The following is a 16711-nucleotide window of genomic DNA, read 5'->3' as shown; positions in this document are numbered from 1 at the left end:
GATCACTTAGAAAGATGGCGTCTTCGGCAGAGTTGTTCAGTAGCTCAAATTATTTCTTTAATTGATCCTTAAAGTTCGAGATTTTGTAAAATAAAGATAATCCATGAGCTTCTGTACAACTTTGCCGAAGGTGCTTGTCAAGATCCTGCAGTATCCGTAAAACAAAAATTTCATACTAACTAGCGCCGCCTGGTGGCAAAATATCCTATTTTTTGGTTCAAATAATGATAGCCTTTGAGCCACTGAACTATTTTGCCGAAGACACTATCTTTCTAAGTGGTCAGGTTCCTGAGATGTCTGCAAACAAAAGTTTCATGCTCACTAGTGCCGCCTAGTGGCAACATTTTGAATTAACTAGCTTGAACAATGATAGTCCTTAACAAACTAAACAACTTTGCCGAAGACATCATCTTTCTAAATGGACTGGCTCCTGAGATATCTGCAAAACAAAAGTAAAACTTCCATGCCCTCTAGTGCCACCTAGCGGTCAAATTCCGAATTAAATGAGGTACCATCAAATAGCGCTTCAACTGCAGAACAACTTTACAAAAGACCCCAAGTTTCTATATTATCTGGATTTGAGATATAACGATTGGGAACTGTGGTTTCCTTGAACCAAAGACAAATTAAAGACCCCCATGTCCCTTGAAGTTGCCCAAAATTTTATGGCTCATAAGGTAATCTAGAATGCCGTGAAAAGTGTACTGCGATCTGTCAAATTTGGGTACCTTTTGCACTACCGAGGGACCAAATGCAGTACTAGAAGTGGTACCCAATCTGAGCCCGAGTGGGACGGACCTGCTTGAACCGTATATAGTGCGTTTATTATTATGCGACTTCCAGGTACAATTGTTGATTTTACCGTATTATAAAGGGTCATACTGTAAATAAAAACTGTCGAGTATTGTTCTTAAGAAGATTCTTGAGGAATACATTTTGGTTTGGTACAACAACAACAGCGCGACAGCCCGAAGGTTAAAAACTTTAAACAATCAATATAACATTGATTTACTGGACAGAATGTATCACCTGTTTCAATTTGGAGATTATTCTGGTCTTCCCGGAAGTGAATAAATAGCTTGTCATGAATTATGAAGTGGTTCTGATCGTTTTCCGACTTCCGGTGACAGGTTCCGACAAGGCTTCGAATGGCCACTTTTGGCACTTCTTGTGCAGTTGTCGTGTGACGCCTTGAATAGCATGATTGTTCGCACAGAACTGAATATAAATCTCCTTATATGCTTCTTTTTCTGTTTGGCCTTACGACCAAATCGGAATAGAGCCTTCTTGGTGTTTCCAATCGCTTTCACATTAATGATTCAAGAGTTTTCCAATTCCAAACTCCAAACAGTTGATACATTCTGCCAAGCAGATCAATTTTACACTAGTTTATATAATGATTGTAAACGTTTCTTGAATTTCCATATCATTTCCATTGTTAAATACCCTAAGTACCGTCGCACAGTGGTCCAGTTTAAAAAAAAATCATATTTTAGCAACTACAAGTGTCTTGGAACATGATTTAGGGTTGAAGACTCTAATTTGGGCATAGGTAAAATTTTTTGGTTCTCATAGAACAAAATTCTAACAAAAATGCTATTTTTCATACGTTTTTTAGCTCTCAACTTTTTCTGACAACTAACGTTTAGGCAAACTTAGGCAAGACGATTTTTCTTCAATCGATTCCTTAGTCTTAAACGCGCGTTTGAGCAAGATATACTGCTTCGCGTTGAAAAACGGGTTAACCAACGTGCGAAGTTTGATGTTTAACCAACTTTGCCGCATCGCAACTTGATTCTCAATAGTGCCCATGATGCCCACGATGAAAGTTAACCCATTTTTCGACGCGAAGCAGTAAATCTCCGTAGGGAGTGGCCGGGAGTGATTTGAACGATATAAAAAAGATCTTCTTTAAATATTTGAAGTACCTACAACAATAAGTATTAAGGACATTATAAAAGGAAGCCAAATAAAATACTGCATCAGTATTTGTTAAACTACCAATTTTTTCAAACAGTGATAGTGTTTGTGAGGGAGAAAGCATATCATAAATACAATCGTAAAACCAAACTGTCTCTACTAAAGATGCCACCAATACTACAAAACAACACGATAGCAAATGGTTGCCGTCATGATTGTTTACATTTCGTAGGAGTAAAATTGGAAGCGAAAATATTTAAGCACTTCCTCGTGGTTTTAAACATTAAATAGTGAGTTTAACTGTAGTTACGGAAAATTGATAAATCCACGATTCAAGTGAATATATTTTTGTTAGTGAATGTTTTGTGAAGAGTGGGAATGTGCCGTGTAAAAATATGTTGCGCTAGTTGTGCGAAGAAGAATAAAAACAGAAGTTGGAAGAAACATATTTTTGCAGGATGATAAAAATGCACGAGTTTAGTGTTTCTAATGAAATCTCGCGAAAAAAGGAGCTTTGGCAGATACAATATATACGCACGGGCCAGCTGAAATCAATTTACGCCACAACCAGGTAGGTAATGAGGATTTAATTCGCATAATATCTTTGCATTCGATCGCCCTAGCCAGTTGCGTGGCAAAGGGGGTGAAAGTGGGAAGAGGTGCAGTAGGTGCCATGTCAGGCGCCATATTTGGCTTCGCTTTATAATGTCCTTAATGTTATAAGAGATGGTACACAAATTATGTCACGCTAATTTCGAACATCTCCTCTTCTCTTTTTCACGCTTTTTGTATGAGTCCTCTAAAAAAAATGTCTCTCTTTGCCGATACTTATTGTGGGAGTTGGCACAACTCCCTCATCCGCCATACGCCGTACCCATGAAGCCATTCCTCATGCTGCCTTGGTCTTCCGCCTCTGCGTCATTCAGGTGTTCATCGTAGTGCTGCTTCCACCTTTCAATCACCTCACGTTTGTCCGTCAAGATATCCCCATGCCCCGGCACAAAGCATGCGTCCCGCATTGAGCTTCTTGTAGAACTTACGCGTATCCTGAGAACGATACAGCTGTTCCATCGCTTCTCACTCCAACTCTAGCAGGCTGCCTCTGCTCTTGTTTGTATCGTTCCACATTTTGACGGGTACATTGCTGCAGCATCATCTCCAGTGCTGAGCAATTCTCGCTGAAACCAGGCCACCATCGTCACCCATCGTTAGAATTCCAATTTTATGTCACTGATTGCTAGTATATGCTAAAATTAAAGGGTCTCAAATTGGTGGACCCTTCGTACGTCAGCTAAACAATTTGCGAAAAAGCCCATTTTTTTGATAAATCTCAGGTGTTTCTTTACGTGCAGATTTCCCTAAGAGTAAAAATAAAAAACTCATTCTACTTCTTTAAATCAAGATGGCGTCAAAATCCAAGATGGCCACCATAATGTTTCACTTAATACTCTTTTTCTCCACTCGACTCGAAGAAAACACCAACGATTGAAAACTTGTTTCTTTGTTGTACAAAAAAAAAATGTTCTCATTGATTGCACTCGCCATATACGTCAAAATCGTAAAACATGATTTAGAAAATTGTTTATTTCATAGGGTAAATACAATTGCTCACCTGTTTTTTGTAGCCTATCTTACTCAGTTTTTCTCAGCTTTCAGATGGTGACCTCAGAATTCTAAACGAACGGTGCGGTAAATGGTGAAAGAACGGTTTTTCTAATAAAATTCAAGATGGCGGTCAAATTCAAAATGGCTGCAAAATCTTGTTAAATGTCAGATTAAAGTTATATCCTTCCTCTATAGGTTTGTTTACAAATTTCATAACACTGAAAATAGCTATTTCTGACACTCACCAACCCCCCTCGTAACGTTTTTTTTTTTGCATGAATGTTCTATAAATTTTCTATGAGATGTAACATTTCGAAGACACTCACCCACCCCCTCCAGCGTTATGAAATTTTTGAATGGGCCCTATACGATGCCACTAGGTTTGCTATGTGTTCCAAGGGAAATATGAGACATATAACGTGAAGCGATACCTAAGATTCATAAAAAAAATGGGCTTTTTCCGGGGGGTGGAACACTTGTTGCAAAACGCGAGTAGGGTCACAAGTCGGCAATTGTGACGGCCATCTTTGGATTGACGTGAAGCATGCTAGCAAGGAACGCATCGACCACCTCGTCTCCGCCTACTAGCCACAATGATTTTTTTTTGCCGATTTCGTGATCGAAATGGAATATGTAGCGTCTAAAGCCTGGTTCTCTGTTGAAAAGTAATTTCTTGACCTCTCTCGATGCATGGGAAATTCCTCCAAGAAATCGATCAAGAAAGCTCAGTCTTAAAGCCTGATTTGTTGCTGAAAAGGAATCGCTAAAGAAATTTACCGCCGATTTCTTGCAGATTTTTTTTTATAGCGATTCTCGTTTGAACTGATATTTCAAATGCGTCATGCGATCAGAAAAAAGCGTTTTCTTGATCGATTATTTGCAGGAATTTCCCATGTATTATGATAGGCCAAGGAAATATTTTTCAGCAGCAAATCAGGCTTACACCATTGATTTTAGGGGAAAAGTTTGCTCAGAGATGTTTCTTTATTTGTAAAAGCGCTTCTTTTGACACTAGCGGCCAGGTGATTAAATCACTTACAGTGAGATAAAAAAAAATCACTTGTTTGCTATAGACGATTTGTGTCTTCAGCAGAGTTGTAGCACATTTTAATTCAAGACACTTCGTCTAAGAGACAAAATTTCTATCTATCAAACAAAAATAAAAACAACACACATTTCCATACAATATGCTTTACGTAGATGAGGAAATAAATAAAAAAAAATACTAAATATTAGCGTAACGTATCAAATGCTAATTGCCTCATATGAAATGATGAAGTGCCAGAAGAAACACTTTTACAAATCAAGAAACTTCTTTGAATCAACGTTTTAGACGCTATTCTATTTGGATCACGAAATCGGCAGAATAATTACTGCACACTAAGCTCATACGGTGAATTTCACCGTAATCACAACAGCTGAACAGTTCGGTGAAATAAAACACCGTAATTCCGTCGAAATTTTAGGGATTCCGGTGATTTTTCACGGAATACTGTAAAAATTTACCGTACTCCGTTAATTTTTTCACCGAACTGTTCAGCTGTTGAGATTTTACAGGAATCCGTTAAATATTAAGTGTGTGTGCTAGCGTGTAATTTGTTTTTGAGACATTCACCATCAGTCCGACTTTTGCTGCCTCGTGTTTGAGCCGGGTTACAATCTGCCGCCAATTCGATTGTTCGGCAGACAATGTCCATATTATCCGCGAAGCAAACAAATTGACTGGATCTGTTGAAAATCGTGCTCAGCCGTTGAACCTGCCTTTCCACGTCAGCCGCCAATCGATCACACTCCTCTGCGTATTGTCCATCACAATCAAAGCTCAAATATGTGCCCGAAGCTTCGATAGATGATACAATTTCTTCTAAATGTTGTTGTTCGAGAGGGACTTTAACCCGAAGGTCATTCGTCCCAAACTTCTTCTAAACGTTCGCACCATTGATCTTGTATAACCAGTCGCCTCTGTGTATAACACACCTCTTGCAAACTTACAATTTCGATTCTGTTGACCTTTAGTACTTTGCAGAGTATGCACATATTTCCGATGCACTTGAGATTTGCTTTTCCACGCGCCGAGTTCGAATTCGCTAGTCCAGTCCGTATACTCACATTGACTTAAATAATAGTTCTGTCAATTAAACAAAATATGGTAAACATAATTTCTGACCACTCAGCAGATTCAATTTTGTTTTTTTGTTGGTAGAACATCACCGAAGTCATCGAAATATTCTAAGTGTATTTGGCTGACCTCGTCTGCTCATATTCTCTAGGATCTTTGGCAACTGAGGGAACGTATACCGGACGGAACATTCAGTAATAACTTTTGCCTCACGTATGACTTGTCGCTGCCCCTGGGTAACTTCTACGATATTGTGCCGGCAATGAAAACACGCGTTGGACATTTGGTAAAAGTGGTCTGCGGCTTTGGACATATAGGTAACGATTAGGAATGAAAGTATACGAAAGATGTTTTAAACTCTTCCCTTTCAGGCGATTCTAACATCCATCTCAACATTGCTGGAGACGAATTAACACCCGAAATTCGACAGCTCGTGGATCCTTACGTTTACGAGTTCACGTCAAAACTCAGAGGAAGCGTTAGTGCCGAACACGGAATTGGTCTTTTGAAACCCAAATATCTGAAGTATTCCAAAACAAACGAATCAATACGATTGATGCAGCAGATAAAGGCCTTTATGGATCCCAACGGCATTCTTAATCCCTATAAAGTGATATCTAACTGATGGTTTGAGCATTCTACATTCCAATTTGAAAAATTAACCAGCGATGAATAAATATTCCAGTTATATTGTACCTTGTGCAACTTGGCGTTTATTTTTCTATGTCTTTACATCCTGTGACAGTCGGTATGTACATGCTATTGTCCCTCACATACTGAATACAAAACTTGCAATTTGCCGCCTTCCATACATCCAAACAAGAGAAGAACACACAAATTCTTGCTGTTGCAAAACTAACACTAAATCATGTGATTTTAACTGCATATCCCGAATTGCTTAACTAAGCGTTCGCATCTCCGTGGCTCCGAAAGCAAAAAGAGCTTTGTGATTCATTTTTCAATGACAAGTTTATCCGCTCGGAACATCTGACTGATAAGGGCCTGAAAGTAAAAATAAGATAAAAAGTGGGTTATCGATTACTATCTGTGTTTTGAAAAACTCTCTCAGATTCAAATGATTTTCTCGCCATTTTGAGCCATAAGGATCCACGGTTTCTATTTTGCTCGCTTTTTTATTTGTTTTTAGTTTTTTTTACAGGTCATGATTTAACGTTGAGCAACTAATAAGAATACAAGTTTTCAAAATTGTTGGTATCCTGTCCTGATACTTCTTTTCCAATGTGTTTGATATTTGTATGAGAATTACTTTTGAGTCATCCCTCGGCAAATTTGCAGCGAGCTTTCATTTCTATATATGATTTTAAATGGCATTGAGCCTACATACTGAATTCGTTTTTAATATTCACATTCAGTAATGTCTAGAAATTCTAGAAGGGATTCGCCTAGTTTTCGTTTCCGCGAATAAATGAATAATAATCCTCCAGAAATGATTACTTGGTTTCCACCATGATTTTATAATTATTCCAATTTCTAGTTTGTAATCCATGAAATCCTACAAAGATTCCATAATTATGTCCTTCAAAAATTCCCCAAAAGATTCCTGGAAGAATTCTCCAAGAAATGATTCCAGAAATTCCTTCAGCAGTTTCACAAGGAATTCATCAATAATTTCAACAAGCGTATCCCTAAAACCTTCTCCGATAAATTGTTCAGGGGTTCCTCGGGTAATATCTTTATGAAAAGCTTCACAAAAAAGTCACGAACTCTCCAAAGAATTTTTTCCAGAATATTAAGAGGATGCTTCAATATTTTCATCGAGGAATTTCTTGTAGAACTGCATCAATTTTTTTTGTGATTTCTGCAAGAACTTGTCCAAAGCAGGGGCGACTCACAACCTCACTTTCTGCCCGTTTCAACTTTATTAGAGATTGATATTTTGACTAATTTATGGACTAAAATGGAATGGTGTTTGTATGTCACGAAATGGCTCATGAACGGGTCAACAGATTTGAATGATTCTTTCTCCGTTTTGTTAGTCAAGGGTTTCGACGTGTTTGTGTGTAAAAAACCCCAGAATATTCACTGGGAACGTCGGAAAATCAAGCGCGAACGAAACTGTCATTTTGTATGGGATGATCCATAGCGTTTTTCAACAGCCTACTTCATGGTAAGACAAAGTTTGCCGGGACCACTGGTGTTGAATAAAAATGATTAGATTCAACTATTTAAACCATTTGCGCTAACAATTTCTATTCGTAGAACAGGTAGATTTGAGGTTAGGGAATCGAGAGATAACTTCAAAAAATCCTGCGGGATTTTTTCCCAAAACTTGAGAAAAATTATACATAGTTTTCCCTTAACATTTATCCAAGAAACCCTCCACAGGTTCATTCAGGGATTACTCGACGCATTTCTCTAGGGATTAGCACTAAGATTCCAATACAAAAATGCTTCAAAAGCTCCAGTATATCTATCATGAGTTTACCCAGATTTTTTTTAATTCTTCAAGGGAGAAAACATAATTTTTAAAAATACGCCTCCTTGAAACTCACACCAAATAAAGGCTAGAAGGGGTGAGCCCTTTCATTTGGTGCTAAAATTGTAATTTTCTACCTAAACCCCCATAACAATATTTTTTTTCGCGATTTTCAGTAAAAATTTCGTGGAAATACCTTTTTGAATAATATTAGCATTAGCATTAGCATTAAGCATTTCGCACAAATTCGTGGGTGTTACAGTCCTAGACCATTGTATGAGGGTTGCCTCCTTCCAATAGACGTATAAGAAATTAGACCGCTAATGTCGCTGCTAATTGTGTGACCAACATCTAGTACGCGCATTTTGGAGGCGGTACACAAAGTGTCAAATGTAACCATAGTAACCAGCTTTCAATATCAAAACATTCACTCTGCCACATTCCTGCCATCGCGAGCGCGAGGTCTGTTCTGTTTAAGCAATGGACTTTGAAGAGCTTCTACTGTACATGCAAAAAATTATGCCGACCTGGGAGGGAGAAACCGATACAAAATTTATGTACGTCATAGTGAGCCGAGATTCTGCTGTCACTAACTATCACTGTGAGCCCAGATCTTAAAGAATGGACAAACATGAGAAAAGCGCGTAATTGATCAAAACATATTTTTGCATTTCAACAAAGTTGACAACAATTGATTGAAAAGTAATTCCTGCACACCTTAAACCAATGCCACGATAGCACCTTTTAATTTGATCGAATATAAAGTATTGAAACACGCTTTTCCAATCAAAATTAAAATTGGATGCACATAAAACAATGGCTCTTTTCCCAAGTTTGTCCAGAAAGATCGAAGGTACACAACAAAAGAAAACTAGCGATTCTTCGCAAGCCTGCCTTGATTGTCGTTGGTGGTCGGGAATTATCTTGCAATTTGGAAAAGTGTTGTGTCATATTTCGTGTGTAGTATCTGTGCCTCCCTCCCAGGTGCCGACTAGGTATGGTGTTCCAAAAATGAACTTTATTTGTATAGATGACCATACAAATACATGGAGTGGTGGCCTCAAAAGGGATGGTGTGCTTTCCAAAATATGAAATAAATTTGAAGCTTTTGTTCCCAGTACCTTTCATCAAGATATTAGTAGAAAACGATTTCAGAATAGCGGTTCAACCGTGTTTGAGGAAACTTGGAACTTCGACGTAAATAGAAACCATGAAGTTGAAAGGTGTTCATAATCGGAATCAGTAAATAGCTTCTTATTGTTCATTGATTGCATCATATTCTAAACAGCTTTTCATAATTCTTTCTACAGGTCTTCATGCCATGTCATAATATGTTATGGAATTGCAAATATAATGTGACTGCATTGACACGGAATTCAAGTGATTCAACTGAATTGACCTGTAGCTGACCGGGAAAAATTCAAATCGTTTTAAGAATCATTGGAAGTATGTTTTGAGCACAATGAGAAATAAACGTAATTTTATTGAAATTTCCAATCTTCCATATACAATTTACGACTTCATACCACTCATTATAAAAAAGGTTTTACTCGTTTCATATTAGTATTTCCAAGACTATTTCATAACATCGATGAGTAACTCAAAGGTTCCATGTAAGGCCCATTCCGGATGCAGCATGTCGGACAGCGACTCTAATCTTTATCTGGGAGGGAGAAACCAATACAAAATTTCTGTACGTCATAGTGAGCCGAGATTCCGCTGTCACGAACTGTCACTGTGAGCCCAGATCTCAAACATTGGACTAACATGAAAAAAGCGCGTAACTGATTAAAACACATTTTCGTATTTCTTCAAGTGATAAAAATCGAATGAAAATCAATTCATGCACACAACGCAAGTAATGTCACGTGAGCACCATTTAATCTGATTGAACATAAAGCGTTGAAAAATGCATCGTTCTACTTTTTCCAATGAAAATGAATATTTAGTGCATAGAAAACTGTGGCCCTTTTTTCATGTTTGTCAGGAAAGATCGAAGGTGCACAACAAAAGGAAACTACCGATTTTCTCGAAGCCTGCCTTGATTGTTGTTGGTAAGCTGGAGTTATCTTGCAGTTCAAAATAACGTTGTCTTATATTTCGTGTGTAGTATCGGTTCACTCCACCTTTCCCTCTCATTTGAAGAAAATCAAGGCTACTATGGCTGATTCATCCCCATCACAGCCATGTATGGAATTAACAGCGCCTCTAGCGTTCTAAATCTAATATTTTTATTCTCCTTCCCGTCCGTTACCAAAGTCAGAGATTTGGGACTAACCTCTAACTCTTAGACAAGATTGACGCATCCTCCAATAATCGAGAGCTGTCCTGGCCACGTCCTTGCGAAAGCTGGGGAATGGGAAAGGATGATTGATTGAACACCTACTTAAGAAAGATGCAGAGAACTGTACGACCTCTCATAGGTGTTACGGAATGTTGTGGATTGTTGATGGAAAGGGTAGTGCCATAGGATACGTTCGGTAGACGTTCTGGCCGACAAATGCTTAGTATTTATGCATTGTGATTATGCGCTTCTGGTCAGAACAAACTCGCCAAATTCCTTTTTCGAAAATCCGCTGCAATCTGTCGCTCCTCTAATAATGAACAATAGTGTGAGCCGGCACTTTGAGAGCCCCTACTCACTTCAACCTACACCAACTCATCTCCGCATCTGCATCGGAAGTGCATTCATCATAGTCATCCGTCGTCGTGGTAGCATGGTTGGAGAGGGACTAGGAGTCTCTCAACCTGCAACTGCAGGCAAGTAACGCGAAATTTCTTTATATTTCTGCCTCTAAATCCTGCTCCAGTTTTCTGCCGAATCTTAAAGTGAAGATGAATCGAAGCCAAATTTCAAATTTTCAAGTGCACGGATCTGGAAAACCAAACATCCGTTTGAGCTGAAAACCTAATCGATTGGTCACCTCCAGCTGGTGAATATAACAAGTTTGAAGATTCAATGAAACATTTTTTTGTATATTGTTAAAATTTCTCATAAATAATATTTTTTAAAGTTTAGCATAAAATTGAGGATGAACTTAGGATGACTTATTTTGGAGGTGATTCAAGTATCCTGGATTTCTTCTAATATTTTTGTGTCAGCATTAAAAAAATATTTTCAGTTGTTGAATAGAATACAGTGAACACATTTCTATTTGACGTTTCTTAATTTATTAATAGCTTATCACTCATTTATGAGAAGTACAATCATGTCTATTCATACTAAAATAGATTTGAAAGTATTGATAAGAACTTTTTTTAATTGCATTTTGAAAATCTCTTGTAAAACAGAATAAAGCAATTTTGAAAAATAACCTTCAATTCCGTACACAGTCTAGAAGTGTATCGAAGAAATAATATTTTTTTCAGGCTTTTCTACATGTGAAGTTTAGCGCTTTTAACATGCTCGCGGGTAATTTGCGTGCTGTTCTTAACGATCAATATTTCTATTTCATTGCATGTATGATGGTATAATCTTCTAAAACAAAGAAAATTTGGAGCATTTTTGGACACTAGTATGAAATTAAGTATGATTTCCTGCATTATATCATTAAAACATGGACTTGAGCACATATCAAGCAAGACTTAAACCATATTTTTCCCACATTCATTTTAAATAAGCTGCAAAACACATTCATTTTACCAAATTTTGATTATTTTTGATTCAAATCAATTTTGAACGTGAATATTGCTATTTATGTATAAAAATATGACATAATGTCAATGTTCCACAATTCCAAACCTTTGTATTTTGAAAATTCGTGCACAGTTTAAATATGTGTTATTCCACGCAAACGATGCTCATTAAAACATTTTTTTCTAATTCAGCACATTAAAAAAATATGTTTAAACATTGCTTGATACAGGAAGGTATCCGGTGTGTATAAATATTTCTTTTAATAATAGTAAACATTCTAGTATTGCAAATCATAAAAAACTAACAATTATGTAGCATTTGAGTTATTTTTATACATTGGCTTAAACTAGGTATCTCGAAATATATAGAGATTGTTGAATGATAGTGCATGCTACAACTAGGCAACTTTTTTCAAATAATGATTTTTTTCTCGGTTCAAAACAATACTAAAGCTTAAATTTGCACACAATAGGAAAGAGAATGAGTTAATTTGTTGTTAATTAACGTATACTTCATGACATACAAACTGAAATACACTTAGGAACGGAGAGCCATGTACTTGAAAAATGGTCAAATTTTCAAAGTTCAAACCTCGATTTTCGAGTTATCCAGTTGTAGCATTAAGGGGACGATATACTCTGAGTGTGAACTACATACATTACACCTAGATAACCGTGGATTACATCATAAGTAAACAGAGCTCACCACAAGCATGGCTTTCGTGTTCTTACCTGCCGCTTGATGATTTCCAAATTCTTCCGGGCATAATCCATCTCGGATTGAATCTTGGACGAATCGGTGAGTGCCTTATTCTCACGGAAAGCGTCCCGCACCCGCCGAAGTGCATAGTTGCTGAAAAAAATAAATGCATACATGAATACAACATACCAATGTAAAAAGGATAGCCATCGAATGCACCATACCGGAAATTGTAGGAGCTGAATTTTTGCGATTCACGCAGCAGCTGCTTGTAGAGGGACAACACTTTCATCTTGTGTGCGGCACTGGACATGTGGATTGCGAAGCCTCTGAGTGGACGAGATAAATATCAATATGTAATTCAAAACTTTATTTCCGACACAAATAAAACAAACTTTCGACAATTTGTACTGCAGTTTTATCACAATCAGCTGTTTGCTGCGCTTGATTGATCCAGCACCAACACTCACCGCAAAATTTTTGATTTAATCAAAACAAAATATTTGACACATGTGCCGTGCGCATGAACAGTCAAACAGGAGAAGGGGCAAAAATGCAGGTTTCTTGTGTTCGCCAGTCGTTGCGTTGACGATAGAAAGAAGAAAGATTCAGGGATTGGAAACAAGAAATTTAATGAGAATTTCATGAATTCGAGAGGGATTCGCGATAAGGGCCTATCTGACAAATCAATAACAATGAGAAAATGATCAATGAAATTCTCATGTGCAATTTCAAATCCCAATTGGATAAAATATACTCAAACTTTAACCTTTTCACTTTAATACACATTTCATAAACCTAGTTTTAAAATCCTCATTAATACCACACACATCTCCTACAATTCCCCTAGCTATTTCGTACTCAAAATATCTTTAAAGGTTTCGCCTAAAACGTACTCGAGAATTCCAGTATCGCCCAATGTTATGAGCCTGTAATCGATATTATTTTCAGTGTCGCCCATTACTTTTGCGCCGTGTTTACCTTCTGGTTCCAAGTAAGCCCACCATGTACGCCTTGTTTATTTTTTGTTTGCAGTGTCGCCGTTTACTCTCGCCGTGTTTTGATTTCGATTTCAGATGCGCCCATCACTTTGTTAAACAAAAACACAGGCGTAATCAATAAAGTGTGTGGTTTGGCATGAGGTGAAGTTTCGTCTTCTACAAATTTGCGTTTTTTGAATAGTTAAATTATCGATAGGGGAAAAGTTCAAGTGCAGTGAATAGACAATCGAGCTACAATTTCAACGCTATATTTTCTTAAATTGTGTACATTTTGTCAGTTTCGCCTGATTCGCGAATCTTTCTAGAATTATTAATGTAACTTTCTTCCAGAGTTCCCTAAGGCTGTGAACCGTTTCACCGATTCGTTTAACTTTTAGTTTATATTTGACAGCTCGATGGTTATTTCCCCTCCGGTTATAAATAACCCTGCTCTGGAGCATGGTTAAACTTGACAGTGCGAAAGTTATTTTCTGCTCCCGTGAATTTGAGAATAAAAACCATCTGTCAACTTTGTTCTGAAATAACTACTCGACTGTCAAAGCTCAAATGGGTCGACTGCGAAGTTCAATTTAACCATTTGAGGGGAAAATAACTATCGAAATGTCAAATTTTAACTAATAGTTAAACGAACTGGTGAAACGGTGCACAGCCTAAGATGGTCAAAATTTACCCGCAGTACAAATGCCACGTGCTTTCGCAGTAATCACCACGCCATGTGATGCACTTTTTTCCAGTGATTGTCAAAATCTGAACTCCGTACAGGCTCAAATCATTACTGATCCACACGAAGCATCGTCGATTGGCTGCAATGATACTCATAAACACGCTGATATAGTAGAAATACTGGTTTTAGCCATTGCACCGGCAGTTGCCACAGTGGATTAGACGCAATTCAATGAAGGAAATCAGCATAAATCATTTCGTTTTTAAAGTGAAAGTTCATTGCGCACGTAAACATAATGTTGCCACCCACTCAAGCCACCCGCTTAATCACCCTCTCGAGCCACCCAACAAGGCGGAGCACAATGTTATAGCGTCGGTCAAATATAAATCATCATATTCCATGTATACCTCCACCCACAGAATTATGTAGGCAGTATTACTTGCACACGTTCCATACAAAGGTATTATTGTCGATATGAATTCATCAGCAACTTCGTAAAAGCTCAAAATCACAATTTATTTCATTTGGTAGTAAAAACATGTTTTTTGACCAAAATTATAAGCATTTTTCACACCATGCGTGTGTTGTTTACTTTTTTTTGGCAGTTTTCTCCTCTCTACTCTCGCTTCTCACGGACGGAGAAAGTTGCCATCAGTATGCATTTGAATTCTACAGTCAGTTGTACTGTATAATATCTTATATTCACTTTTGCTGTTAAATTGCGTCGTACATTGTTTTTCTCAAGCATAAAAATGTTTTGCAACATTTGTGACATTGTACACCTTTTGAGTGTTATGAAATAGACCATTTCCGTGAAATTTTTTTAATGGCTCATATGCTTTCTATTAATTTACTGAACAAACTTTCCCAAGGAACCCATGTGTTTTGAAGACTCTAACTATTGAAAAACAATGAAAAACTGGCGGCACGACAGTACACCCCACGGTTCCCTACAATTTATTTCTCTCCGATTCTTATCGGACCCCTTTTTCTCCTATGATTTTTGTCTCCACGTTGTGGTGAATATTTGATCAGCTGTTTCTAATCAATCATGACAGTTCCCTTTATTTATGTTTTCATCCGCCACTTCCACGATGGCTGAAATCATCAAAACCATCCCGGAAACCATCTTGGTGCTGCTGCTGGTCGGCAATGTTTTTAACTGCGGTTCCACCACCGGTATTTTAATATGTAGAAGAGATCCACACGGTGAAAATGAAAAATACTAATTAGATTGCTATTTATTGCTTGCAATTCATTTGAGGTGTTTAATATTTGCAAATGATATAAATTTATACTAAGCCACGCATATTTAGGAATTATTATTTCCTGTGCATTTGTGCTGCTCAGTGCAAATTTTGCTAATTCCATAATGGCCGCGGATCTGAAAGTGAGAAACATCTGTTAATATGTGAAGAAAAGAGTTCTACACGCTTAAAAATATATATACTAGATTGCTTAAATACCATTCTAAAACCATATTCGGTCTATTCACTCATTCAAATGCATTTCAATGATTTAAGCATTGCTTAGTATGAACAAATTTTATATCAGTAAATGATTTTTCGAAAATTATGCATATAATGCTTAAAGTTTTAAAATCATTTACAATGAATAAAATAAGCCATTTTTTTTCAATTTCTGTAAACAAACGAAATGAAAATGTAAGAAAGTTGATTTTTTAAAGCAACGCATTTATTTCCATTTCATTAATATGTGGTGTATGTGTCTGCTACTCATGGTTAAGGTTTCTTCCAATCTGTCCAGCGTTGATCACAATAATCTTCCTACATACTTGAAGCAGTTGTTTACGAATCGCTCACGACGACCGGATTGATACTCTCCCACAATATAATCTGGAAAAGTTTGAATGATGATGAAATACCGATATGATTATGATGAAATGAACTAACCTTATCGTAATTATTTAATCCAATTTCACCAAATTCGTAACTTCTAATCTCCTCCTGCGGTAAGCTCCCTGAGACAAATGTCCCTTGATGATGGCGTCCTCTGATGAGGGCTGAGCACGCCACAACTGCTGAAAACTATTTTTATGGCTTCGGGCATTTTCTTCTCCATATATTAGTTATTCTTTTTAGGCATCACTTCAAGACACAGAAAACTGTATTTAAATAAAAATTGGATTGCAAAATATATTGCTTTAGCGCGTATCATTCGAAAAAAAAGCTTCATAACACAATGTGATTTCGATACCGAACCGAACAAAATGAAATTATATTTTGAAAAGTCCCAAGATTAGCGTATTTCACTATATAAGCACGACGAAAAATAAATCACGGATAAGCTTGGCAAGGTATAAAATAATAAGCTTCTCAAAGATTAAAAACGGATAATATTGAGAAAATAATATAACGTACACTAACTAGTATATTCGTTTTTCTCCGTGTAAATGTAACCACGAGCGCGCGAGAAATCAACCGAATATAAAATCTGAATAACAACCAGATCTAAGGTAAGTTCGATGATATGTTTTCCGATCGAATACCAAAAACTTTTCTGGTTGAACTTTTTCAGGAGATTTTGTCTGCACAGCACCCGATTCAACCTCGTTCGACAAATCTGCCTTCGAGGAGCGAACACCAAACGAGACTTCAACAATACTACA

The 16711-nt window shown here is 37.2% G+C and overlaps 2 protein-coding genes and 1 long non-coding RNA gene across 3 annotated transcripts in view; 1 reads left to right on the top strand and 2 right to left on the bottom strand.

Moving 5' to 3' along the window:
- The window catches only part of LOC5567262 (D-2-hydroxyglutarate dehydrogenase, mitochondrial), a 95725-nt gene extending 89235 nt beyond the window's left edge, over nt 1–6490 (top strand). Inside the window, exons 4-5 of the mRNA XM_021848760.1 lie at nt 5796–5961; nt 6016–6490. Of these exons, the coding sequence (XP_021704452.1) occupies nt 5796–5961; nt 6016–6269 (420 nt within the window). The 3' untranslated portion in view covers nt 6270–6490. The remainder of the gene's footprint in view (nt 1–5795; nt 5962–6015) is intronic.
- Nucleotides 6333–12936, bottom strand: LOC5567260 (LYR motif-containing protein 4). Its single transcript, XM_011495006.2, has 4 exons — nt 12813–12936; nt 12642–12746; nt 12450–12570; nt 6333–6646 (listed from the first exon to the last, which is right to left on the bottom strand). The coding sequence occupies exons 2-4, from the start codon at nt 12728–12730 to the stop codon at nt 6596–6598; spliced, it is 261 nt and encodes an 86-aa protein (XP_011493308.1). The 5' UTR covers nt 12731–12746; nt 12813–12936; the 3' UTR covers nt 6333–6595.
- Nucleotides 12937–15755: 2819 nt separating this feature from the next.
- Nucleotides 15756–16487, bottom strand: LOC110678511. The gene is made up of 2 exons (XR_002501669.1): nt 15996–16487; nt 15756–15938 (listed from the first exon to the last, which is right to left on the bottom strand). It is a non-coding gene; the product is annotated as an uncharacterized LOC110678511 (long non-coding RNA).
- Nucleotides 16488–16711: the final 224 nt, after the last annotated feature.

This window comes from Aedes aegypti, chromosome 3 (assembly GCF_002204515.2).
Source record: "Aedes aegypti strain LVP_AGWG chromosome 3, AaegL5.0 Primary Assembly, whole genome shotgun sequence".
Classification (NCBI taxonomy): Eukaryota; Metazoa; Arthropoda; class Insecta; order Diptera; family Culicidae; genus Aedes; species Aedes aegypti.
Note: the sequence above shows the minus strand (reverse complement) of the source record. Positions and strands in the feature narration are given on the sequence as shown.